This window comes from Arvicanthis niloticus, chromosome 14 (assembly GCF_011762505.2).
Source record: "Arvicanthis niloticus isolate mArvNil1 chromosome 14, mArvNil1.pat.X, whole genome shotgun sequence".
Taxonomy (NCBI): domain Eukaryota; kingdom Metazoa; phylum Chordata; class Mammalia; order Rodentia; family Muridae; genus Arvicanthis; species Arvicanthis niloticus.
This window is the reverse complement of record NC_047671.1, coordinates 49,076,625-49,103,596: the sequence shown is the minus strand read 5'-3', so window position 1 is coordinate 49,103,596 and position 26,972 is coordinate 49,076,625. Positions and strand designations below refer to the sequence as shown.

The window sequence follows — 26,972 nt, the reverse complement described above, 5'->3', positions numbered from 1 at the left end:
TTACGAAAAAAAAAAAAAAAAAAAAAAAAAAAAAAAAAAAAAAAAAAAAAAAAAAAACTTAAGCCAAGCATGGTGGTCCACACCTTTAATTCCAGCATAAGAAAGGCCAAGGCAGGTGGATCTCTGTGAGTTCCAGACCAGCCAGAGCTACAGAGAAAGAGGGGAGGGGAGGAAGGGAGGGAAGGAGGGAAGGAGGGAAGGAGGGAGGGAGAAAGACAGACAGAGAGAGAGAGAATGTCTGGATAATGTCAGGATTATGCAGGGAGAAGCCTCTGGGAGAAGGGCAGCCTAGACCAGGGCTGGTAAATTCAGGGTTGGGGACAGGTTATGCCAGGTAGGGACCAACTGAGGAATGCTGGAAGAACCTGGAGCCCAGGTCTACTTTGATATGTAAAATGTGTACCTCAGTCCCTTGTCCCAGGGTCTGAAAGTGAACAGTGTGTATGGGTGTTTGCCTGCATTTATGTCGGCATACTACATGCATGCAGTATCTACAGAGGCCAGAGGGGGCGTCAGATCTCTGGGGCCTGATGTTATAGGCAGTTATGAGCCATCTTGTAGATACTGGGAATCAAACCCAGGTCCTTTGGTAGAGGAGCTCGTGCTCTTGACTGGAGTCATCTCTCCAGCCCCAGACTGAATTGTTTAAAAAAACAACAAACTAACAAAAAACAACAACAACAAAAACACATTTCAAGAATAAATGAACAGGCTGGAGAATGCTAAGTAGCTGTCCATCCCACATTCTTAGGCCAGGGTCTCTCACTTCGAAGCCCTGGCTAGCCTTGAATCTCTTCCTGGTTCTCTACCTAACCCTAGGCTCCAGAGAGAGGCCCTTTGTGACCTTCTCACGTTGTGTTTACACTTTAAACCTTGTTTTGGCAGCTTTGACCTAAAGACAGCAGTTTCAATTCCCCCAGGGCTCTGGGGTCAAGGGGAAGCTTCCTGCCTTGACCTTTCAGTCCAGCTCTCCTTGACCCCTCCCCACCTCAGGCATTTCTTTGTCTATAGATCACCATCCTGGTGGTCCCTGGGGGGAAAATGGGACTGGGAGTGTGAAGCCTCCCCTCCTGTCAAAGGAAGTTCAGCTGAAGCAGGGAGCTGAAGCAGTCATTACAACACCACCTAAAGATCTCTATCTGGGCCATTTGTCTGGTGCTTCCCTGAGGTCTGCAGTCCCTTCCTGCTCTGGCTTCTGCCCTGGAGGGAAGGTATTTTGTTTGTTTGTTTGTTTGTTTGTTTTGTTTTTTCCAGTTCTGAGAAACCCTGGGCTTCAGTTCACCCAGCCATGTGTGTTAGGTAGGCCATCCATACAGATTTGTTATTGAACACCTTTTATGGTGTGTGTGTGTGTGTGCGCGCGCACATGCATGTGTGTCTGTGTTCCTGTATGGTAGAACTGAGACACAGGAGACTTGTTGGAGAAGATCATTTCTTCCTTAGAAGGTTCAGATCTCAAACTTTGTTTCCTTTTCTCTCTCTCCCTTTCTTTCCTCCCTCCCTCCCTCCTTTCCAATTTTCCATCCTTCCTCTCACAGCACTGGGGAACCAGCCAGGGATCCCCACACGCTATGCAAAGCACCCAGGCTTCACATTTCCTTCAGGATTTCAGTTCATACATCACTTTCTCAGAGAGCCCTGTCTAACCTCTACTCTAATTAAAAATTAACTTAAGCTAGTAGCTTAAGTTAATTTTTTTGTACCAACTTCCACTCCAAAAATTGTCCTGAACATCTATTTCTTATTTTCTTTTTTAAAGATTATATTTTAAAATTCATAATCATGTGTATAGATGTGCGTGCACATTTGTGCAGGTACCCTTGAAGGCCAGAAGACGATATCCTTTAGAGCTGTAGATACAGGGAACTGAGAACCGCCTGACATGGAGGCGGGAACAGAACTTGGGTCCTTTGCAGAAACAATTGTTAACTTTGGAGCCATCTCTCCAGCCTCTATGCATTCCTTATTTAGTTCTCATCTGCTTTCTCCCCTCTGTACCATACAGCCTATCTGAAATGGTCTCTCCCACCGAATTGCTTCCAAAGCCTGGGCTGTGACTAGTAATTTCTAGGTCCTTAGTTAACACTGAGTGACCAGCTGTGAGCTGCAGAGTCTGGGAGATACTCGGTCCCTACCCAAGTCCTTTGTTCTATCTTTGATCTGAGCTGGTGCTTCCTGTGCTTCCTGTGTCCTTTTGTAGATTGTGGGATTCCTGTCATCTTTTATCAGCAGGTAGTAAGGTTGTTGATCCTTCAGCCCAACTCTAGTACAAGATGGAGGTGATAGATCTTTGGCAATCTTGGGCCAGGAGAATAAGCCATATGGTCCTTCCTTTCCCCTAAGGAGTTTCCCATATGGCTATAGACTTCCTAGGTATCTGTCCAGGCTGTGTGCTCTGGCCAGGGAACCTCTCGGAGACACCAGGGGAACCACTGCAAACTGTCTCAGTAGGCGGCTCCAGTTAACCCTTCTTAGGATTGACAGTCAGTTCTCTCTTCTTAGCCAACCGACAGATATACCAGCTCACAAAGCTAATGGGTGCCTGGAATCCCAATGCCCACAGGCTAGAGGCAGAAAGATCAGGAGTTCAAGGCTGGCCATTGCTAGATGAGACCTTATTTTAAAAATAAATAAACAAGAGAAAAATTTAAAGGAAAGGAGAAAGGAAGGAAGGAACGAAAGAAAGTCAACTTGTCCTACAATATGCAGGCCCCTAGGATGTCATCCGAGTCAGATACTAAACTTGCAAGAGCAGTTTGGGTGAGCTTGGGAGGAGTGGCAACTGTCAGTTGGCCTTGTAGGAAGGTGTCTTAGAGAGCAGGAGATGTCCCTGATGAAGGACGCTGCCGGCTTCACTGCCACATTGAAGTGGCCATTATTTACAAGACAATCTTATTCAAGCCACTGAAGTCAGGGGAGGCAGGATGGAGACTGGATCTAACAAATGAGTTATTTATATCTATATCCCAGACCTCAGAGGGAAAATTCCCGTACTTAGCCATTCCTAGATGGCCTGTGACACAGGATATTTAAAGTAACAATGGGTTGAATTCTTGTTCACATTTTTTGGCAGAGCTCCAGTCTGAAAGTCCACAGGAGAAAGACTCGTTGGGCTGTGTAGCTTTGGGGGGCGGGGACTGTTTCTAATTTGGGATCTATTTAAGATCTGACTCCCCTCCCCCTTCTTCCTGGAATTACAAAGAAAATAAAAATTTTATTTTAGAGACAACATTTCCTGTGATCAACTTTAGAAGATTTGGGAAGGGTAGCTCTTTGTCCTTCCCACTCCATTTTTTGAGGGAAAATGGGTTATTTTAAAGAAAGAAAGAATAGTATATAGTTTGAAAAGCCCAAACATTCCTCTTTAATTCTTTAGACTCGAAGGCGGAAATAACCACTACCAATGGGAACAGCCTAGTAGCCAAGTTCTGAATACTTTGTGACAGCTGTCTAGAGGCGGACATGGCTCTGTGCACAATCACTGACCCACTTACGACACACTTGCAGGGAGACACTCAGAAAGAGCTGGAAATGACAACTGATTCCTTATTCAGTTGAGAAGATAGTTGGGTGACTTTTCCCATAACTGTATTCTAGTATGGTTGACATAAATAACACGCTGTACACATTTGATAGATTGTGCTGGATGAAATACAGTAATTGCTTTTTTATTTGTTTTTTGAGACAAGGCATTATTTTACTCTGCCTGGCCTTGAACTCGATATGTGGTAGAGGCTGACCTTGAACTCCTATCTTAACCTTCAAACTGCTGGGACTATAGGTAACTTTTTAAAGGCTCTTTCCATCCCCAGGCTAATGCTAAACATTGGCTTTGTAAGGAAATAGAGATCGTGGGTGAGATGGCTCTGTAGAGAGAGGGGCTTGTGGCCAAGCCTGCCGATCCTCCGGGACCCTCGTGGTGGAAAGAGAACAGACTCCTACAGTTGTTCTCTGAGCATACATGCACCCTAACATGCATGCTCACATACTCACACTTACTACATAGACCAGGTTGGCTTCAAACTCACAGAGATTCGCCTACCACTACATCTCAAGTGCTGGGATGAGGGTGTGTACCACCATATCTGGCCCCCAAAATTTGAAAATAGAGAACGTACCGGTTTTATCAGTGAGAATGACTTTGGTTCCGAGTGACAAAATCCAGCTCAAAATGGCTTAATGTACACAAAAGATTTATTCCCTCGTATACCTAGATATCTCTAGGTTTAATGACTAATGAACTAGCTAACATTACTTTTTGATTTGTTTTGTTTAAAGGCCAAGGTTCTTTTTCTTTTTTAAAGATTTATTTATTTTATGTATATGAGTACACTGTTGCTGTCTTCACACACACCAGAAGAAGGCATCAGATCCCACTACAGATGGTTGTGAGCCATCATGTGGCTGCTGGGAATTGAACTCAGGACCTCTGGAAGGGCGGTTAGTGCTCTTAACTGCTGAGCCATCTCTCCAGCCCCCAGTTCTTTTCCTTTCTTTTCGTTTTCCTTTCTTTTTGCTATCCAGGTCAGCCTCTATCTTCACGCCAGCTTGTTCACAGCACCAAGAAGGCAACAGTCTTACTGTTACAAGAACACAGCATGTACTTGCTTCTCCTGTGTCTCAAGATGAAGACTCTCTGGACTCGGGAATATAAAGCCCAGTGGTAGAACTCTTGCTCCAAGTTAGCTAGTAGACTTCCTCTCATACCCTATTTGCCAGTACGATGTCACGTGTTCATTCGTGAGCCAATCACAGGTCTAATAGGATTTGGTTAGACTCTTCCATTCTCTGCTCTGGACCTGCAAATTGTGGATAACTTCCCCGTCCCCCAGGCTGGTGACCTGTGAATGGAACAACCTTGGGTAGTGAACAAAAACTGGGGATGGATTACAGCTAAGTTGTTTGCCAGGAGAGTTATGAGAGAGAATGTGGAAGCCCCACTTCTGCCTGAGGAGTTGTTGCTGATTAATGGTTGGTGGGGTGGGGGTAGTTCATCTTCCTCAGTGGTATAGCCAGTGATAACTACCCATGGTCCAGCAAGAAAATCTAATTAAACTCTGGGTCACACAGAAAAGGAAGACACGGAAATTGGAGACGAACTTGTTGAAAAGCAGGGATCTAGCCAGAGAGGGAGGGTGAGAAACGGGAATGGGAGGGTGTTGAACTGATTGAAGTTCATTGCATAGACCTAAGAAGCTGTCTGGCTTAATCGGTAACCAAGGAGCCAGAAAACATATAGAAGTGTAGAGACCGTAGTGGGTGAAACCTCCCTTGGAGAGAGGAAGTCAGTAAAGAGTGAACTTGTGTGTGAATTGGATAAGCACCATGAAGGAAAGGCCCGGGCTTTGGTGAGGACGCCTTCCGGTGAAAGCTGAGATGCGGATGAACTGAGCCAGGCCAGAGCTGTGTGGGAAGTTGGGAGAAGAGAGGAAATGCTGCTCCCAGGAGCAAGAGCTGGTGTCAGGCAAAGGCAGGGAGCACCCCAGCAGGTTGGAAGGGCACAGGCTGTAAAAGGTACACGAAAGCACAGTGCAGTAGTGGCTTACAGACATCGACAAGGAGCCTGTCTCCCACATTAAGTTCAGTGAAGCTCAAAAGATTTGTTTTATTCTAAAACCCCTTTTTGTTTTGAAAAAAATTAAGGCTTAAGATTTTTTTTTTAAATTTTTATCTTATGTGATGAGTGTTTTGCCTGCATACATGTCTATGTACTGTGGGTGCAGTTTCTGCAGAGGCCCAAAGATGGCGCCGGATCCCCTGGAACTGGAGTCAACACCCTGTTGTGAGCTGATGTGTGGGTGCTGAAACTCAAACTCAAGTTCTTTGGAAGAGCAGCCAGTGCTCTTCATAGATGAGCCATCTCCACAGCCATTATTTTGAAATAATTTTAGATTAAAAAAATTTGCAGAAGCCGGGCGGTGGAGGCGCCTGCCTTTAATCCCAGCACATGGGAGGCAGAGGCAGATGGATTTCTGTAGACCAGCCTGGTCTACAGAGTGAGTTCCAGGACAGCCAGGGCTACACAGAGAAACCCTGTCTTGAAAAATAAACAAAAAAATTTTGCAGAAACTGCAGGAAATCCCCTATTTTCTTTACCCTCTTCTCCAGTCTCTGTACCTAACCACTGCAGTTATCGAAGCTGGAAACTATAGAGGGCACAGGCTTCGTTTACCGTTACCCACCTCACTCCACTTTAGCTCATTTTCCCATCAATGGCTCTCCTCTCAGTTCCAGGGGTTGGTCAGGACACCACTTTACTGTCATGTCTCCCCCACTCTCTGACTTCTGTCTTTCCTTGGTTTTCAGAACTGTAACACTTGAATAGCAGCGGGCTGGTGTTTTGTAGGAATATGTCCCCATTTAGGTTTCTTTGCTGCGTTCTAATATTAGAATATTCTAATAGTCTAATAAAATATTCAGGTGTTTTGCCTACATGCATGTCTGTGCACCACATGCATGCTTGGTCCCTGTGGAGGCCAGAAGAGGCCGTTAGAGCTATCAGAGCTGGAGGTACAGATGGCTGTGACTCATTGTGTGGGTGCTGGGGATTGAACCCGGGTTCTCCTGAAGAGCAGCCACTGCTCCTAGCCACCGAACCATCTGTTCAGCAGCTGTGTTTGGTTTGGTTGGGTTTGGTTTGACAAAGGGTCTTTTTATATAGCTCTGGCTGTCCTGAAACTCACTAGACCAGGCTAGCCTCACACTCACAGAGATCTCCCTGCCTCTCTGCCTCCCAAGGTTAAAGAAGAAATTAAAGGTGTGTGCTGACACACTTGACACTTAGATATTTCTTAAATGTATAAAGTATGGTGGGCAACGTCATTTTGAAATTCTTAAGTAGTTAGTTAGGGTTTTTTTGGGGGTGGGGGCAGAGGACAGAGTTTCTTTTTGTAGCCCTGGCTTCTCACTTTGTAGACCAGGCTGACTTTCAACTCATAGATCCACCTGTCTCTGCCTCCTGGATGCTGAAATTAATGGCATGAGACACTGTACTCATCTGAGCTTTTATTATTAATGTGTCCCTTGGGAGATGTCCAAGCCATGTAGAGGTCAGAGGACAATTTTGTGGGGTCAGTTCTCTCTACCATCTTTACATGGGTCCTGGGATTTGAACTCAGGTTGTCAGACTTGCACACAACCTTTACCTACTGAGCCTCCTCAGGCCCTGGCAGCTTCATTTCGCTGGTGGTTTTCCGTTTTGCAACAGTTACTTTTTTTTTTATTTTAAAGAGACTATCTGAAGCTGGGCATGGAGCTACACTCCTGTCATTTAAGCACTTGAGAGGAAGAGTCAGGAGGATTAGGACTTTGAGTCCAGCCTGGGCTATAAGAGAGGCCCTTTCTCAAAACCCAAACAAAGATCATTTGATTCTCAGTAATGTTAGAAAACAAAAACATACAAACAACTATGCACCAAGCATGGTTACAGGCTTTATCCAACTAGATTTAGTCCATCTGGTAAGCTTGCTCAGAGCAAACGTGCCCTGGTTGCTCTAACAGTTCTAGAATAATTAGAGGAGTCCCTTCAGTGGGAACAGAAGCTGCAGACAGTGTGCTGTTAGCAACTCAGGTGAAACAGACAGGCATTCAGTGTGAAGGAAGTGAAGGAAAAGCAGGACCAACAACCTCGAATACGGGTTTGGTGCAGTGTGTCCCACGCCCCCACCACTAAGAGCTTACATAAGCTCGGAAATGTTTTCAGCAGTATCATCATGTTCACAAAGACCCTTTCCCACAGCTCAGCTGCTGTGAGATAAGATGACATCCAGTCAGGTGGCAGTTGCCCTCTGCAAGTCTCTTTACTTATCTGTCGTTTGGAATGAGGGATGGCTGCTTTTATTTTAACTAGTTTACTTTGACTGGGAGGCTGAGGCAGTGAGAATTTTTTTCCTTGAGGAAAAATATGAAATCAGGAACTCGGCACTGACATTCTCTGGAGGAAAGCTTTGCAGGGCCGATGGCAGAAGGTGACAGAGAAGTTGACATCTGCAGTGAAGCTGGCTTTAGGGGACTCCCTCTAGCTGAAATTAAGGGTTACCTGGCTGCCACAGAATACGAAGGACGTGACCTGAATACTCAAATACCAGCTACCTAGCCACTTACACATGTGTGACACTCTTTTTCTTTTTTCTTTTTTGGTTGAGACAGGGTTTCTTTGTGTAGCTATGACTGTCCTGGAACTAACTCTGAGGACCAGGCTGACCTCAAACTCACAGAGATCTGCCTGCTTCTGCCTCTGGAGTGCTGGGACTAAAAGGCATGTTCAAGATTGTAAACAGTAATGTCCCATCCGTGCTCCCAAGTGACGCTCTCTGCAGTGTTTCATAAGGCCACTGAGCCTGTTACCCTGATGCTCCGTAGCAGTCTACACGTCATTCCAATCTGAACCTCACCTGGAGCTCTTTGCTGTGCGGCTAGCTGGCTCTTAAAGGAAGAGCCCTGAGTTACCTCCTGAGATTCTCCAGGTCCAGCAGAGAGGGAGAGCTGGGGTGGGAGGGGAGAGGAGTGCGGCTCCCGGCAGTTACTGTTAGCACACGTGTGGGCATAGGAAGTAGAGCCCAGGGAGTTTTTCAGTCATCTCCTGCTTAATGCATCCAGATGCATCCATAATTAGCCCTTGCCTCTGGCCTCCGGGCCCAGGTGGGCTCCAGAAGGCCCACACTGCCGCCAGACGAGAGGCCTTAAAGAACACCGGGCAGACAATTGGAATGCCATTTATCGTGCGAAACACAATAAAACCCTGAGCTCTCTTCCTGTCTCAGAGACCCATAAATTATGAAAATTATACCTGCCTCGGGCCATGGACATATTGTTTTATTAAAGTTCCGATGAATAAACTTCAGGTCTCTTAAAAATGTCCTCTTAGCTTTCATCTGGCAGCACCTCCAGTGTGGGGCAGGCTGCCTGGGTCTTTCTTGGGGTTCATGCTTGGAAAAGCTAGATTCATTTCAAGCTATCAGTTACCTAGGCTGGGTTGAGCTGAGTGCACTGGGGACTCTGAACCAGGGGACAAGGCTGCAGAGGTGCAGGGATAGATTCTACTTAATCAGAGTTGCTCCCACCAAGCCAAGCCCTTTGGGGTGGGAGACAGTGCTGGAGATCGAACCCAGGTCCTTGCCATGCTGGCTGAGTAATCAGCACTGAGCTCCAGCCTGAGGCCCAGCCCATTCCTTCTCTGAAGAGCACCATGTGGCTATGGGCAGGGAGAGGGTTGATACAGCTTCCCTTTTACACTTGGTTACGGGACACTTTCAAGCTTCATGCTGCATTTCCCCAAGTCCAGCTACTGGGACTTCAATTTACATTTTTACATTCTGTATGTGCAGTAATTCCCCCTAACTTCCATTTCTGCATCTCTAAAGCAAACAGCATCAAATGCTGACCTTTGGGATCACTCTAAAGCCATCTGTAACTGGGAACTAAGAGGTACAAGGCCATACAAGAAAGACAAGGATAGCAGTTTCGGATTTCCATTATGGATATTCTTGGCTTCCTCCTATTCCCAAGGTCATTTGGGTGGTTGTTCTCGAATGCAACTCAAGAGGGGTTTTTGTTATTAACCTCTAAAACTCCCAGGATCAAAATATAAACCCAATGAATCTGATGAGTCAACACATGCTAAGACACTCTTTGGAACCAAAGTGTTACTTCTTGAGGGCTGGTAAAGGTCACATGGCCAGAAGACAGCAGGGCTCAAGACTCTCTTCAAATTCATTGTAAAAACGGGACTAGGAGTCATGTGGTGGTGGCACATGCTTTTAATCCCAACACTCAGAAGCAGACGCAGGCAGATCTCTGTGATTTCAAGGTCAGCCTGGTCTAGAGTTTCAGGACAGGCAAAACTACAGAGAAACTGTCTTGAAAAATCAAAGAGTGGGACCAGGGGATCCTTAGCTTGTGTTCCAAAACCTCAGAGAGAAACAAGATTATGTCCTAAAGAGCCTAATGATGACACTAGTGGCTAAGAGAGGGAACAGAGCCAGCCATGGCAGTGCCTGCCTTTCACCAGCACTCATGACGCAGAGGTAGGTAGATCTCCTGAGTCTGAGAAGCCATTCAGTGGACAGGAGGCCTTAAGAGATTAAGACCTTGGTTTGAGGTCTCATTAGTCCAGTAAAAACCTGCTGCAGCTCTTAAAGAACTCTATTGTTTGGCCTTTCGAAGCCTATAGCTCTTGCAGCATCAGGACCAAAAGTTGGCCCCTCCCTTTCCCAACCTGTAGAATTTTTTTTTTTTCTTGAGAAATTCTTTTGTCCATCTAAATGACTAGAACACCCAATGGCCAGGCATGACAACACACACTTTTAGTGCTATCCTGGGCTAGCTTTATCTTGGGATAGCAAGACTCTCAAAGAACAAGGAGGAAACTCCAAAGCCCAGAGATACCCTATGTAAGGGGACAGGGGATTCATTTTTTTTTTTTTTTTTAATCACATGGCAGCAGTTGGTTTCGCTATGAAGTACAAAGTTCTTCAGTAGGTTTCCTATTATTCTAGAGGTAGGACAAGGGTCTCCCCAGTCTAGACGCCTAGCCCATTGTATGCACATGCCCGTGTGGCTTAGAATGTGGACTTTTTGCTGGGTGAGGACGTCAGGCAACTGAACACAACACAGAAGAGAATGGCAGCCATGTGTATATTTAACAATATATATTTATAGATATCTTCTAGATCAGTACATTCAGTTTTTAACTTGTTTTTTTTTTCTTCACAAACAGAAGAACTCTTACAATAGTAGACTTTCTAAAATAAATACTATTAAAATAGAGCTTCAAAATAAATATTTTTTACAAAGGAAACCTTCTGTGGTAACTTTTGTGGTGGGATGAACGGGGGTTACAGAGACACAGGAATGTGGTGGAGTGGGCGCTGGGGCACAGCTCTAGTGCTGCTAACAGGAAATCAACCACAGGACACAAGAGAAAAGCAAGCTAAGAAACAGCACAGTCACCCACAATCAAAATGGAAACACAGGATCGACATCCACCATTACAGAGGAGAGGGCACAGAGCTACTCACCAAATGCATAAACCGGGAGGCCTGGGAAGCCCCAGATGTTCTAGTACAGTGCAAATTTGTGCTGCCCACACACCTCAACTATTTCTTAAGAGCAGCACTGGAGACCAAGCTGGCTTCAGTGATGGGTAACCTGGGTTCTGGCCCTGACCGACTTAGTATGCATTGCCCCCTTGGGGTTGTGATTCAGCTGGGCCCCATCATGTCAACTGCACTAGCTCAAAGAGCCCATCACAATCACCAGGAGGCCTCCCATCAGCTCAGAAGGGCGGGTCCAACAGTAAGGGCTGCTCTTTGCTCCCTTCCAGTTGGCTTGAGGAGCTTTGATTGTCCCTTGGAAGGTGTTGCTAACCCAGACTCAGCCCCCAGTGTGCTTACAGGAGTACTAGCCTTTCCCTACAACGGGGAAACCATGTAGCCATCCCTGGCTCCGACACCCACCCCGGGTCTAGAAGTGGGAACCAACTGGCATTTTTGAAGTGATGTAACTCAGGCAAGCAAGCTGCAAATGCTAGTGAACAAGTCAGAAACAGCTACAGAAATGTTCTGTTTGTGAGACCCTATGCTCTCAGTGCCTGCTAACCTGGGAAGGGGATGGGGGCCCCATAAACAAACTACCCATTTTTCTTTTAAATGTGTTTGCATCCCCCATGTGTAGGTGTTTGCCAAGAAGCCAGAGAAAAAAACAACAGAGGAAAAAGGATGCTCCCTTCACCCCTTCCCTTACCACTGAGCAAGTAGGTCACAAGGTAAACTCCGGAGGGGGGTGGGGGGGAGAGTTCTGTAGACATCATTCCCAAGCCAAAACAGGGTGTTGGGGGTGGGGGGCGGGGAAACAAACCAAAACTCATAAAAATCCGTGTTTACAGCTATGTACACAAAGTCAGGGTTTGGGAGGGGTTGCCAAGAAACAAGGTCTGTGTGGTAGAGGGTCTGTGTATGTAAGTGTCACGTGTGCATGTGCGCATACACGGCATATGTAACTCAACCATCCACAGAAGTGTATAGACCAAGATCACCAAAGTGCAACTTGCCACTGGGTCAACTGTCCTGTGGAAACAAATTGAGGGAGGGACCTTGGGCAAAGCTCCCAGGCCTCTTAAGAGTGCACGTGTGCGCTATCATGTTGGGGGGTTTCCCTCCACACACCTCATCTGAGGAAAACATCTCCAGCCCCTTCAGAAAGCTTCTAATACATTCAATTAGTGTAAGTGGTTCGCTGATCACGGGGGTTTGTCTTCCATCTTTCCTTCCAATCTGTGCAAGACCATTGCAATTGTGACAAGGGCAGGTGTATGTATGGATTAGCTATAGACAATGAAGATGCAGGATTTTATACTTGCCTTTTACAAGCCAGTAAATGTTACATAAATAAAGCTGAGAATAAAACCCTCCCTTCCTCCAATCAATAAATATCTATGGTTACAATTAACTTATTCTAAATCATAAGGTGTTACTACTACTACTAGTAGCTTCCAAGGTGGGGGTGGGGTGAATCCTTGAGAAAAAGCAACAAGTGCACTCCACTCACAGCTACCTGCCTCCTTGCCTCCTTCCTGGAGGCAGCTCACACAAAAGAACCAGAAATGTCTCACATGACTTTTGCCTAATGTTCTCCCATTTTTACCTGGGGTACCTCTTCTGATCCAGGCTATTTCTCGAATCAGAGGCAGGGATGGGGACAAAATACCACACAAAAAAGAAAAAAGAAAAAGAAAAAAAACAACCCCACACAACATCTGGGGGCAAGGACCAGAGACATGATAGCTTTTTGCATGCAACAAGTACCTACCCATTGGACGTGCTGCACTTTCTGAGTCCTTTAGCACCGTGAGAGAAAGAGTTGCTACGTCTTTGGGGGCTGTTGGGAGGGGTGTGTGTGTGTGTGTGTGTGTGTGTTGCACACAAAAAGTGGGGCTCAAATCCAGCAGCCCCTGGAGAATCGTTCCCCACCCTCTCTGGCATCTTCTGACTTCCCCACCGGGGCCTCCTAACACTAAAATAGATTCTGTCATCTCTCTATTTACATAAAGACAGACATATCACTATACACAAAAGGCTATGACAGCAAGCAGCAGAATCAGAAGAAAACCCAACCCCAGTTCGGCTCAACTGTCATTCTGCCAATGGGAGGTACGGCCTCTTCTTTGCCATTCTTGATGTGCAGGGGAACCGCTCCTTGAGGTTGCTTGCCCCCAGATTTTGAAATCAGCCCTTCCTGGGGGTGGCCCAAAAGGAAGCAAGTTGTTGTATTATTATTGTTTAAACACCAATAGCATCTAGTTTAATTAAACATATAAAAACATCATGGCTGGATCCAGAGACCACAGCCTCAGACTCATTGGCAAAATGATATTTGGTCTTGCTAGTGTCATCCTGGCCGCCTTAACCCAGCAAGTTTCTATAAAGAATCTGAGTAGAAAGAGCTCAGGACACACAGCAGGCAGGCCAGTCTGTGACTCGGTTAAGAACCGGAGGATGGCGTGATGAGCAGTCACCCCCAAGTTAGTGATTGACACTAGGAGGAACACACTGCCAGATGGTTCTTTCTCCATCCTGCGGCTCCAGGGAGACGGCAGCTTACTGTCGATTTTGTTCTCAGCCATCAAGTACATACAGCAGGAATTGCTACGGTGTACCTTCCCAAGAGGCCAAGGCCAACAGGCACGGACAGAGGCGGAAAAGATAGAAATCAAGGCTCTGAGAGTCTTCCTCGAGGTATCTCGCCTCCCATTAGCTGTTCCTCCCAGGTAGGAGGCTCCAGCAGGAGCCAGAGAGAATGGCAAAGTGGGAGAGAGGGACTGGGAAGGCCACTGAGTGGCTAAACTTGCAGAGTTTGTGTCCACATCTGTCTTCCATCTTCTGAAATAGGAAAACTGGCCCCCTACCACCACACCCTGACACTGTCACTGCTGTTTAACAAAGTTTCAAGACCATGAAAATCCCCAAAGTACATCTTAATCCTTTTGGGGACTCGAGGCTAGGCAGTAGTGTTCTCTGCCGGTTTCTTCCCAATCTAGGGTTTAGGAGAGGACAGATGAGTAAGGTCAGCCTCAGGAGACTGGCAGGAGAGACCATGTTTTTCATCCAAAGTGTCAGAAAGGCTTGTCGGACCTGCTGGCCTTCGTGTCCCCGCTGGCTGCCTTGCAGATGACGCTGTTCGTGTGCTTGCAACGGCAACCGGGGCGTCTCAGGCGGTCATAGCCGCGCTGGGCCAGCTTGACGCAGCCTGTGGCTGGCAGGTAGCACAGCAGACAAGGCAGCACCACAGAGAGGGCACCCATGAAGGACCAGCGGGCGCAGCAGTTGGAGCCGGAGCAGGAGCAGGGATGGTCAGCGCAAGAGCCCTCATCATCCTCATTAGTACAGTGGTAGAAGATACCTTGCACCAGGCACATGCATGTGCCATAGTTGACCAGGGTCTGGGCAGAGCACAGGCACTCCTGGTTGCAGACCCAGCAGGAGGGTAACGTCCGAGGGGACGCACACTCCTTGCACTTACACTTCCCACAGGCCTCACACAGTAAGAAGTGCTTGTCTAGCTCTGGCGGAGCTGCTGGGCCCTTGAGGTCCAGTGGCTTACAGTGGACCACCTTGGGCTGGAGGCGCACGGCCCTTGGCGAGGCCTGCTCAGCCACGGGCGGTGGAGCCATGTGATCTAGAAGCCTCTGATCGGAGGAAGTACTGCTGCTGCTGCTTACAGAGCTGGGCCGACCGCTGAAAGAGATCCAGTGGTGAGTAACATCCTGGTCACAGCGGGCAGGTGTAGGAGCCAACTCTGGGGCCCCACCCCGGGACCGCTTGGGACCCGTGGCAGGGGCCAGGCTAGGGTTGTCTATGTAGTCGTTCTCCACGTGGCTGGTCTTCATCTGGTCAATGGGTAAGATGGTGAGAGGGTGCTGGAGCCGGCTGTGGGGCACTCTGCCGTCAAGGAGGGGCTGCACCATGACTGAGCTGGGATTCAAAGGGACACCGCTCTGTGGAATCGGGGGCTCCATGAGGGTGGAGGTCCTGAACTGCACCAAAAGACAGGCTTCTAGGGGTCCTGGAGGAGAGGAAGGAAAAAAAGAAAATGGATTCCAAGCATCAATACATGACACTCCCCTCAACCTTAAGATGAGGCCTTGGGAGCCTAGGCTTAAATGGTCAAAAATGGAATACTGGTCAAAAATGGTCAATACTGGAAGAGATAACATCTACTGGGCTGAAGTGCGGCTTGGTGGTACGGGGCTTTCCTATGGTGCCTCACAGGTTCTGGCTTTGGTCATCAGCACCACAGGGTGGGGTATGGGTGGCAGAGCCAGGCATAGTGGTACATGCTCATAATCAAAGAACTTGGGAAGTATAAGCAAAGGGGACTACAATAGTAGGATCTAGCCTGGGCTACAGACTAAGCTGTCTCAAAACCAGCTTTAATCCCAATAAGCATTGCAGTGAGCAAGTCACAACTTCCCTGTTAAGTTTTGTTTTGGGGGGTTGGGGGATTGAGACAGGTTTTCTCTGTCAGCTGTGTAGCCCTGGCTAACCTGGCACTCACTCTGTAGACCAGGCTGGCCTTGAACTCAGAGATCCACATGCTTCTGGTATTAATGTCATGTGCCACCAATGCCTGGCCTAAATTATTTTTAAATGTGTATGTGGGTCAGGGGACAAAACTTCTCTTAGGGGACAATCCCTCTCTCTCCTTCCACCTTTATGTATGATGATAATGACTGAACTCAGGTCCTCAGGCTTGTGAGCAAGCACCTGTACCAACTGAGTCACCCTCCCCCCATCTGAGTACCTTTTGGGGAGGGGGGACATGAGGGGGAAGGTCTCACTGTGTATCCCTGAACTCGATGTTTTAACAGGCTGGCCTTGAATTCACAGGGATCCACCTGCCTCTGTAGTGGTGCGTGCTGGGAACCCCAAGTTTCCTGTCTTTAAAGGAGTTCTTGCAAGGATTAAATGAGAAAATACACACCTGGTACCTAGCACCCAGCTGGGTACATAGAAAGTCCTAAACAATTCATCACTGCTTCAAAATAAAACCATTTTGATTTCCTAAGTAGGCAGGGGCTGCCCTGGGCACTGAGGACCACATATGTGGTCAATACAACAGCTGCTGTGTGCTCCTCAGAGCTCATGAGCGGGATAAACAAAGCCTTTGGATACTGAGAAGGAAGGGATGCATCTGATGGCTGATCATCCAGGACATTAGCCTGTTACTCCCACTTCCCAGAGCAGCCACCGCCAGCAGCCAATAACCCCCGGGCAGGTGAGCTCCCAGCAACTTGCATGGGAAATCCTCTCAAGGGGTGCTCACATCACCCATTTTCAAGTGCTGAGCTGAACATTCAGACTAAATGCTATTTACTAGAATAGCTAAGCCAGCCCTGGATCAGTTTCTAATTTCACTGAGAGAGTGCAATTTTAAGTTGGCATCCGGCCAGAGATTCAACTGCAGTGCCTGACACGGAACCCCAGGAAGTCACTTAAATCAAAGAGCGGAAACGGCTTGGTTCAAATTTAGAAAGTGCGTATTGTTTTCTATGAGAAGTGCCGTTTCCTTGCCTGCTGACCTTTGCATTTGGAATTCGGATGGAGATCAATTTAAAGAAATAGCAGCAGAAGGCCGAGACCTCAGCGCAAAGGAGACACAATTTGGAACCCAAAGGAAAGATTACTCTGTGGGAAGATTCCACAAAGAACTTCAAGGGACTGGGGGAAGGGAAGATGGAGAAGAGGAAGAAGGATCTTCAGAAAGACAACACACACTGGGCCGTGTCAAGGGTGGTGTTTCTGTAAATGCCTTTTCAAGATGTTAATGACAGTTCCTGTCTCTCATCTAAGTTTATCTTGCATCAAAGGCGTTGCCAAGGGGATGTGAGGTAGGTTTCTAGTTTACCCCATTTGCTGAGACCAACTTGGTATCACAGGAGAGTGACACCTGGCTCCCTGGGGCTCAAACTATGGTAAATTCTTCATGGCCATGGAGAGAGGAGCCTACTATGCTTGCCCCTGGGAGACAAGAGTTTGGTCACAAATAGCTGAAGCGCTAGTCCGCATGAAATAAGGGCTCTCTGCAGCGTTAAGTCTATGTATCCTCCATGTCCCTAAACAAAAATACCCAGTCTTCTCTACAAGGTTCAATGCTCAGTCACCAGACAGCTCCAATTTGCACAGGACACTCACTGACTACTGACTCTGCAGGTATTTCTTTATAAACTGTCTGTCCTGGATAAAGTGTACCTAGTGCAGGGCCCCCAAAGTTCTCAATGAAATCAGAACTTTGTTTTAACTGTCTGTTAATTGAGACAAAGTCTCACATCACACGTTAGGATGGTCTGAAATAGCTCAGATGACTATGAAATAGCTCAGGCTGGTCTTGAACTCTTAAACGTTGTCTTCCCTCAGCTTCCCAACTGCTATGATTACAGGTGTGAGCCATCGTACACAGTACAGAGCATCACCTTTGAGTCAGTTTGCTTTAACCACCTGGTAAGCCTCTCACTGAAGAACATTCTCTTGTCAAGGCAGCTTCAAGTGAACTGTTGTGATCAGGGTTGGGAAAAAGCATCCATCCACGGAGGGCATTTCTAAGGAATGCTACCTTTCAGACAGTATACTTGTTCTACTGAGGTTCCCAAGGCCTTTGCTCTAGAAAATGTTTGTGGTCAGATGATCAGTTAGTTAGAAGCCTTAGGTTCTAGTTCCAGGGTCTTTGGTTAAAGGAAGAAAAAAAAAAAAAAACTTTTGCATGATATAAAGTGTCACAGATAAGACTCCTAGGTGTCAGTCTAATAATGTCTCAGCCAGAACCTTCCTCCTTGGGCAAGGACAACATGACCAGAAAGCCCAGGTTGGGAACACCTGCCAACAAAATGCTTGTGGACGCTTTAAGTGGCTCCATCCTAGCCCTTGTAGCTAGGGTTTTTATCTCAGGACCAAGCACAACAGCGCTGACCAAGTTGCAGGAAAAAGAAAAGCTACTCTCCTAAGCCACAGAGGCAGACTGATTTCCCCACTCTGCTTTCCCAAGCAGGATAGCAAGACTTTTAAAAAACAGCTGCATTTCTTGCAGATGAAGCAAAAAACAAACAAACAAACAAACAAACAAAACCAAAACCAAAACAAACCAAAACAAAACACAGGCAACTTTGAAGGATGTTTTAACAGGCCCTGGAATCAGTGAGCAGACAGACTCTCCAAGCCAGGCGAAAGCCAGGAAACCAGTTTGGAGCAGCCACTGGAAGCAGTGAGGATGCTGCCATCCACAGGCTCCCACCGCGCTCCAGAGGCAGCTGTCAACATCTGGGCCAATAGTCTAGGCCAGCCTCTAGAGAGTATGAGATCTTGGCCCCCAATGACTCAGCTCTCTCAGGACACGCAGCATCTGACATTTGGTTCCAGAAGGCATGTTCAAAAAGGCATCTCCCTACCATAACCCTCAACTCTTCCTGCCAGCATCTCAGCAAGCCCCGGTGGCTGGCTCAGAGAGCTGCAGCTCACACTTGCTTAGGCCTGCCCCAGCCAGCCTCTTAGAGCCTCTGCTGAATTGATGTGGCTGACTGAGAAAGACAAACAACGTCCTAAACTGCCTGTCTGACAACCCCTCAGCACAACCCTAGGTCTACTCCCTGCCTGGCAACCCCCGCGCCCCAGGTCTGTGTTCTATTTCCAAGACCAGTCTCCACCCTGGGACACTTCCACCCCTCAGTTTCTGCATCCTGTGGGTCTTAAGTGCACTTCCACAGGCTCCTCTGCTTCTCCAAGAAAGAGAATTATATAATATCAATGGAACCGGAGGCTTTGCCTCAGTAAGCTGCTGGGAAGAGTTTGATGGTCAATTTGGAAGATTCCGGATGGAAGTGACGCCAACCCTGCCTGCACTTAGCCAAGGAAGTGCCTCACAGCTATCTAATTAGCATAAGAAGGAACTTTCACATCACCTCCCCTCAACCAAATAATATTAATAATAATTGCTAATAATAAGGGGCTGATATTTATGGAACACTTCCTGGTGCCAGGCTTTCTGCTGCACCTGGTCATGTATTCTCTCATTTACTCTTCACTGTTGTTACCTTAGGGGATGGCTCCCATTCTGGAATTAAAAATGAAAAACCAAGGGCTAGGGAGATGGCATGGCTGGTCAGCAGAGGGCTGGTCAAGCAAGGGGAGGACCTAAGATCGGGTCCCTAAAGCACAGTTTTGTCAGACCTGTAACCCTAGTGTAGTGAAGACAAGAGACGACCCAGAGTTCCCTGGCCAGTCACCCTGCTAGATTATCACTGAGTTCAATGAAAGACCCCATCCCTATCTGCAATGATAAGGCAGAGAGACTGGAGGAACAGTTAGCTAATTAAGAGCACTTCTTGTTCTAGGAGAGGACCTGGGTTTAGTCTCCAGCACCCAAATGGTGGCTCTCAATCATGTATGTTTCTCATTCTAGGGAAATCTGACACCCTCTTCTGGCCTCCAAGAACATCAGGTATGCGTGTGGTCTACATACCTGCATACTAACACGCATACATGTAAATAAGGTAGACATCTATCGGGGAAGACAACACATATGTACACAGGCATGAGAGAGGGAGAAGGCACTTTAAAGCACAAAGGGTCACAGGGTAGAGCAAGTGATCAGGGTAGGGATTCACTGCCATACAGTCCTGTGACGCCGTGGCTGAAGTCTCGGAGCTCTAGCTGACAATGACTTGTGGAAGCTTTCCTTACCTGAGGTGATTCATGGAAAAGTGTACAAGCACCAATCTAGCCATAGACCCTCCAGTTACCATACAACCCCCGCTCCCATTAAGCCACCAGTTCTAGGGTGTGAGTGGAGGTGGAAAGAGAGGGTTCAGTAACCCAATCAGCAGATCAACTCCAGATGGAGCATTTGTCCCGATCTATAGCTAAAAAATTTCAACTTAAGTCTTTTTGACTATTCTTGCTGTCACTTCACCTTTTCTTTGCCAAGTGTCTGTGTCTTTATGCAGATGACTTTACAGGGTTTCACTGTAAAACAGCCCTTAAAGGAAAAGGAAATAATGGGGTGAAAGGGGACTCCCTCCCTCCTCAACCATCAAGCTAAGCTTTGGGAGATGGGAGGTTCCTGAGGCAACTCTGATGAGTTTCCAGTGCGGGGGTGGGGGGGGGTGGGGGGGGCAGAGCCACTCAAGGAAACTAGAAGAGGCCAGGGCTGAAGAATCAGCAAGCTCCTGCTCCCACCCCCTTTCCCATCAGTCCCTTGATCTGCGGCTTGGTCTGGCAGCTCAGAGCTGCCTGTCTTGACCATCCCTGCCAATGGTACCTGTGGGGAGGGAACTGGACACGGGCTGCAAGAATCAAGAGGCAGGTTAACTGTTCTCACAAGCCAGTCATCCTACCCTAAGAAAGGGAGCTGGGAAAACTGGGGAACACTGCTGGCTGTACATTAAAAATCCACAAGTCAGCGAATGACAAACTGGCAAGAAGCTCTGAATGAATGCGCAGTTTCTCTGCTGCCCATTCAGTCTTAGCGGGTTCTTCCACTGAGGGTTGTTTAACCCTTTAAACAACTCAGAATAAAAGTCTTTAGGCTTCGAGAGCCCGCCCACCCCTCTGCCACACCAATGCCTGGTCCTTTGTGACACTGTCCCAGTTTAGTTAATTAAGCTACAGCCAGATGATGACTTACTGCTTTTAGAAAGACCCTTAAGAGAGGGGGTAGGGAAAGCCAGGGACTTCCCTCCCTGGGCCTTATGGGGGAAAGCCAGTTTGTGAAGAATGGCCCAGTAGAAGGAAGGCAGCTGAATTTGTCTGAGGACACACCCTCACCCGCTCCGTACTTACCAGCACTTCAGAGCTCACAGCTTGGCCATGTTAGGATCACAAAAGAAAACAGTGGTCCTCCGTCCTTTGTCCCATCCTTTCCCCCTTGTTGTATTTTGAGCAGTTTTCACCAGTTTCACGTTTCTGCGTTGCTGTATGTACACCCCCATACTTGTTGTCTGCCCAGCACCCCATTTAGAGGGATCAGAAGTCATGTCACAAAGGAAGGGGAATAAATGGAGCCTGCTAACCAGCAGCGCCATTCACGAGCTACTGGTCCAAGCCAAAGTGTAGCAGTTTGACCCAAAGCCTGCAGACCCCTGCACCTGGAAGGCTTCCTTTTTGAAGTCATCAAGATGGTCTTATTGTCTTCCTAAGCTCCACCAAGAAACAGAACTGACAATGGATTTTTAGCTCTCTCTTGGGACTGAACAGGAAATGACTTCCCCTTTTCCCAGCTAGAAACTGACAAGGGAAACCACTCTTCTACAAGTGGCCACCTGCCCCAGGGCCCCTTCCCCTCCTCCACTAGACCTAGAACATCTGTGCTCTCTCTACAACGCCTTGCTTCCTCCTCCCTTCCTTCACAGACTGGAGGCCTTTCCTCAGTAAGGATAACCCCACCACAGCTGAACAGCAGGGCCTCTTAAGCCTGGCCACATGTCGTGGATACATTCTCCAACCTAGTCAGCTGTCCCGGATCTGCAGGGTAGCCTCAAGAGCCAATAATACCCCACCCTTTACATCATAGGCACTTCTTGTGCCTTTTATTCAAAAATGTCTTTAAAACTAGACCCTCCTCCTAGAAGTACAGGATTTACAGGGAACCCCAGTCCTAGCCATTCATCAGCACCTCTACTGGCTGGCCCGGGTCCCTCAGGCTCTTGAAGAGTTTGTTCTCCATTAAGTCATGCGCTTAGCAGCCCCTAGCCTGGTCTGGAAGGACCAATAATACACAAAATTTCCCTGTGTTAAGTCATTGTCTCTTTGCAAAAACCTAGTCACTGTATTCTTCTCTCTTACCATCTTTCTTATTAAAAAACAAAACACTGTCATAAAATGGGAACTGTGGAGCCTGCTTATAACACCAACACTCAGGAGGCAGAGGCAGGAGGACTTCTCCTAGTTGGAGGTCAACTTGTCTAAGTGTGAAGTTCCAGGCCAGCCAAGACCTTGTTTCAAAAACAAATGAACTAACAAACAAACAAGAACAAAACAAATCATAACAACTCATAACTCGAGATAGCACATCTGTAAAACCAGCACCCAGGATTAAGGAGGCGGCAGGGAAATTAGAAACCCAAGGCTACTTGGCTGGAGAGACGCCTTAGTGGGTAAGAGCACATACTGGTCTTCAGGAGGACCAGAGTTCAGTTTGCAGCACCAACATCTCGAAGTTTACACCTGCCAGTAACTCCAGCTCCAGGGGATCCAACACCTTTGGCGTCTGTGGGCAACTGCATTCACATGGGAGTACCCACATAGGTAATTAATAATAACAAGAAAAACTTTTTCAAGAGTTCAGGATTAACCTGTACCTACAGGACAAGACCCTGTTTCAAAACAATCAAGCCAGCTAGCAAACGAGAAACCCTGTCCAGTCAGTCCTCCCCAGCTGCAAACATTTTAGTGGACTAAGTCAACAGGCAGGAATTCTCCCTCGGCGGGACATGGAACTCCCTCCTTGGGCCCACTGGAGGACAGACACTCTAGATTCAGAACAAATTAAACCCAAAAGAGGGCTCTTTTTCCTTAGGCCACCTTGAACACCCAGGTCATATCTAACAGGCATGAATTGAAGAAAAATGTGAGCTGGGTCCAGCTACACAAATCTTTAATCCCAGCACTTGGGAGGCAAAGGCAGGAGGGTCTCTGTGGGAATTTGAAGCCAACCAGGACTAGATAACGAGTCCATGTCTCAGAAATAAATTAATTTAAAAACGTTGTATGAATCCAAAACCAGGGTAGAAAGACACCACATTAAGGGACACTTGACAGCAAGTAAATTCCACTTGACAGTAAGTGGAATTTAAAGCCCTCATGTATGATCTAAAGATGTTAAAACCCCAGAGTAACACATTCCAAAAACCACTGAAGAACATGTTAATGGGTTTTGGGTCTCCCTTACGTTTGGATCGCTGATTTGCCTTCATTTGTTTTCTGTTATTTTAGAAAGTCAGCCAAACCCCTGGGCGCATATAGTGCTAAGTTTGCAAGATAGTGAAAAGGAGGTATGAACTGGGCAAAGGGTGATTTCCAAATTGCCAATTCTGGAATGAGATACAGGCAAAAAGGACCCCAGATGCCCAGCCTCCTAACTTCCCTGAATGGATCTTGTCTATGTTCGGTCTGTTTCCTCCCACCAGAGTGATCCAAACCTGTGCTTGAGGCTACCATTTCAGAGGGAAATGTGGGAAAGGTCCTGGGACCCAGGGAGAGAGCTGGGATATCCCAGCAGAAGGAAAGTGACTCTTGAACTTCGGTCTAAAAATTCCAGATGGAATATAACCAAGGGATGCCATTAAAGCTCCCTGGACCTAGTTGTCCATCTAGAGTTCAGCAATCTAACTACCCACTGACACAGTTCAATTGCTCTAGCCTGGTGAGGATTTTCCTGGAACCAAGGACTCTCTTCTCAAAGAAGTAGCAATAGAGGAAATTTAAACTCAGGCATGTCAACCCTACAACTTGTCTCCCCCCCCCCCGCCCCCCAAAGAGCCCGAGCAACTGCAGTCCTTTCCTTCCAGACCCGCTCACATCCACAGGCACTAAAACAGGGTTAGAAGCAGAACCTCAGATGTTTATGCTCCATTTGTGTGAAGATCCGGAGAACTCTAAACATTGTGAAATCCAGCAGTGCAATATTGGGTAGGGCCTTAGGCCAGACGGAACTTATTAAAAGATTGATAAACCCCTATTTCCCAACCGCTCTAGGTCTCACCTTCCAGCTCTGTACCGCGTAGAGGCCTGTCAGGAAGGTTGCAGCACTGGTCAGCTACAGAGATGTGCAGGACTCCTGCCCTCCCCAGATTCCCTTGCCTCTCCTGAAAATGGGGGAATCGCGCCACTGGTTTGGAGACACTGAAGGGAAGACTGCCACTAAGTCTGAAGACCCCCCCAAACCTATCTTTTCCTTGAAACATCGCAGGGTTCTGGGAAGCCGCCCTGCGCAGCAGGAGGCCTTCTGCCCCGAGCCAGGCCTGACAATATGGATGCCCAGCCAGCAGCTCTCCCCTCTACCCAGCATGCAATCCCCTCCAGCCCATGTCGCCTAGAACTCCCTCCCTCAACCTTTCAAGTCATACAACCTTCTTTCTGCCTCTCGCCTCCTTTGCTCACAACCCCCAGCCCCCAATCAAAAGAATTGAGAAACTGTCTTCTTGCCCAAGAGCAGCTACTGTAAATGCTTTTTAATCGTCTGCTTGGAGAGGGAATTGGGCACAGCCGTGGCCCCAGTGATGGAGCCAAGCTCCAGCTGCCCGGGTTGGCCAAGCCTGTCCTCCCCCTTACCCTCCTCAATGCCCCCGTGGCCCTGGCGACTCCGAATTTTTCAGAACATACCGTCTTTATCCTCTATTCTCGGTGTTGTCAAGTCTGGTACCAACAAGGAGGGAAAGTGGGCACCTTATCTCTCCTACGCACGCAACCTCTTCCTCCAGCTCCCACACGCCCGGCGTTATGTAAACGCACCTTCAGCCCCCACCACAGCCTTAGCGAGAGGCCCAGGGGCCCTGGGGCTTGGCAAAGATCGATGTCTGAGGATAGGGGGGCACCGGGTGGTTAAGGAGCCTCAGGCCCAGAAGAAGCAAAGCAAGGCAGTTGTACAGCATAAAATGAGGCAGCCGAGCAAAGGTCAGACGGCCTGGAACCTTCTCGCCAAGGAGAGGGAGCAGAAAAGCTCAGTCCTTGGCTGGCCCCACGCTGACCATCCAGTAGGGAAGCATAAGGAAAGGAAACCTTGTCCGCCACGGCTCGGAACCAAGAAAGAAAAAGCTACGTCGAGCATAGGCCGCTGAGGCGGGCTGGGAAGACCCACGGCAGAGCTGGCACCGTGGGCACGAAGCCCGGAGGTGGGCGAGCTGCCTAAACCTAGGGCGCCCCCCAGTCCCAAGCGGTCGCTCCAGAGCGAGCCCGGGGCTGCGGGTTCCAGCGCTCAAGGAGAGTGGTGGCAGGAGAAGAAGCCAGGCCAGAGGCAAACTCCCCTGACACGCACAGGGCTTCCAGAGTCACACAGGGCGCGGAAGCCCGGCTTGGCAATGCCCGGGGTCGAAAACGGTAGTGCCAGGCTGTGAACACCCCCAGCCCCGTGCCGTGCGGTGCCGTGCCTGCCGGGCGCGCCTAGTACCTGCGGAGTACCGCAAGGGACCTGAGGAGGCTCAAACCGAGGGAAGGGACACCAAAGCGGATCGAAATAGTGTACCACTGGCCCCAGCCCGCGGGAAGCCGCGTCACGGCATCGAGGGGGTACTTTTGGTTCCCCAAACCGGCTGTGGACTTACTTTGAGGAGCTGCAGAGTCACAAGCATCGCTTCACGTCTGTGTAAATCCCCAAACCCGAGTGGGTCAGTTGCCGTTGTACTCGCAGACGCCAGTCAGAGAAGCCGGTAAGGCTCCCTGAGTCCTGCAGCGCCAGCTCCGCGCTGTCAGCTCAGCTTGCTGCCTCGGCGGCGATGTTGCAACCCTTGCCTGGGAAAATGGCTTTTTTATGAATGGGAGGGCAGAGAGCTCCAGTGCGCACGCGCGTCGCTCGCGATTCTATGAATGGGTGGGCACAAGCGACCCCGTGCGCGCATGCGCTAGGCTCCTTTTTTTATGAATGGGGGGCCGGAAAAGAGCTTAACCCGTGATTGCTGGGGCCGGCTGTTGCTCCTTCTGGGGCTGTCTTTCTTTTACAAAGAGGGGTGGAGGTTGTTGTTCCTTTTTTTTTTCTTTGTAATGAATGGAGGGCGGCGGCGACTGCAGCAGCTGGCTTAGCTGCGTGGGTTGTACCCTCCTCCCAGCCTGCGAGAGGAGGTAAAGGCCACCTTCACGCCACTGCGGGCTTGGGCAGGAACCGTCTTTGTGACTAGAGGGTGGGGGGCGCTGCGGCCTCCCGATCCCGGGCTCAGCGCAGGGTGGGGGAGGACACACCTCGATTTGCGTATCTCTTGTCACCGCAGGCTATGGGGAGGGGGAGCCTGAGGACCCCTGCTGGGGACCTTCTCATTTTCAAGATCTGTGGCGCCTGGGGACGTCGGGGGCAGGGACCTTCCAGCCGTGTTTGCCAAAAATTAAGAAAATGTCCTTTGTCTATTTCAAAGAAGGGCAGGGTGGGGGCTGCCGAGTGAATCTGGCTCCCTTTCTAAGTGCAGACCACTCCTCCTCCCATTTCTTGGGTGTGGACAGTATCTGGGCTGAGGCCTCTTCCGGCTCTAGTACCCCCCGGGGTGATTCTGTCCACTCAGCCAGAGGCCTTGCCCTCACCTCTCAGCGCCCCGCCTCTCCCCCGCCCCAGTGTAATGTCCGCAATGCCCGGAGCTTCCGCCCGCCCTTTGCTGCCCTGGCTAGGTGCCCCCTTCACTAGTCGCGTCCTTGTCTTCCAGTCCTTCCAGGCCTTTGTATTCTTGTGGCCCTCTCCCCTTTGTTATAGAAGGCTGTTTTCCCTAATGCTCCCCCCACATCGGCCCCCTAAAGAAATAGGGAGAATTGGCCAGGTGGATGGGTGGAGCAGGCCGTGGCAGGATGCTGCCGAGGTGGCTACAGTATTAAATAACAGGGCTCTAGAGCCACAGAGGGAATGGCCGGGGAACAGGGGGTGGCAGCCCAAGCCAGTGAAAAGAAAAGCCCCATCCATTAGGCCTCCAGCATCAGGCCCAGCTCGTCCAGTAACCGGGAAGCCCTGGGTAGAAGTGGCTTTGATGCAGTGTAAGAGCTGGTTCTCAGTCTGAATCTCCGGCAAGATCTATCTTGCTGGTGTTTGGCCTTCATGGGTTGTAGGGCTTTTCCTCCTACGCCATCATAAGATTGCGCTTGGCTGTTGTCAGAGGAACCAATTGAAAGACTTAGCCCACTGGTGAGGTCTGGCCTGGGTTTGGGGCTTGGGCTCCATCACAAGCTGTTCAGACCGGAACTCAAGGTCACTGTGTCCTAGTGTAAAATGCCTTCGCAACACTCAGACTCATGTCTCAG

General features: G+C 48.6%; 1 protein-coding gene across 2 annotated transcripts; it reads right to left on the bottom strand.

The window, feature by feature from the left end:
- Positions 1-10,634: 10,634 nt before the first annotated feature.
- Positions 10,635-25,505, bottom strand: Spry4 (sprouty RTK signaling antagonist 4). Of its 2 annotated transcripts, none has more exons than XM_034518663.2 (2): positions 25,304-25,505; positions 10,635-15,060 (listed from the first exon to the last, which is right to left on the bottom strand). In XM_034518663.2, the coding sequence occupies exon 2, from the start codon at positions 15,011-15,013 to the stop codon at positions 14,111-14,113; it is 903 nt and encodes a 300-aa protein (XP_034374554.1). In that variant the 5' UTR covers positions 15,014-15,060; positions 25,304-25,505; the 3' UTR covers positions 10,635-14,110. The 2 variants fall into 2 exon arrangements, with proteins under 2 accessions (XP_034374554.1, XP_076768855.1); XM_076912740.1 differs by lacking the exon at positions 25,304-25,505 and adding an exon at positions 24,366-25,240.
- Between the last annotated feature and the right edge of the window lie 1,467 nt (positions 25,506-26,972).

Bases quoted from the DNA above. Each gene is read 5' to 3' on its own strand.
- Spry4 (XM_034518663.2), bottom strand. From the start codon at position 15,013: ATGGAGCCCCCGATTCCACAGAGCGGTGTCCCTTTGAATCCCAGCTCA.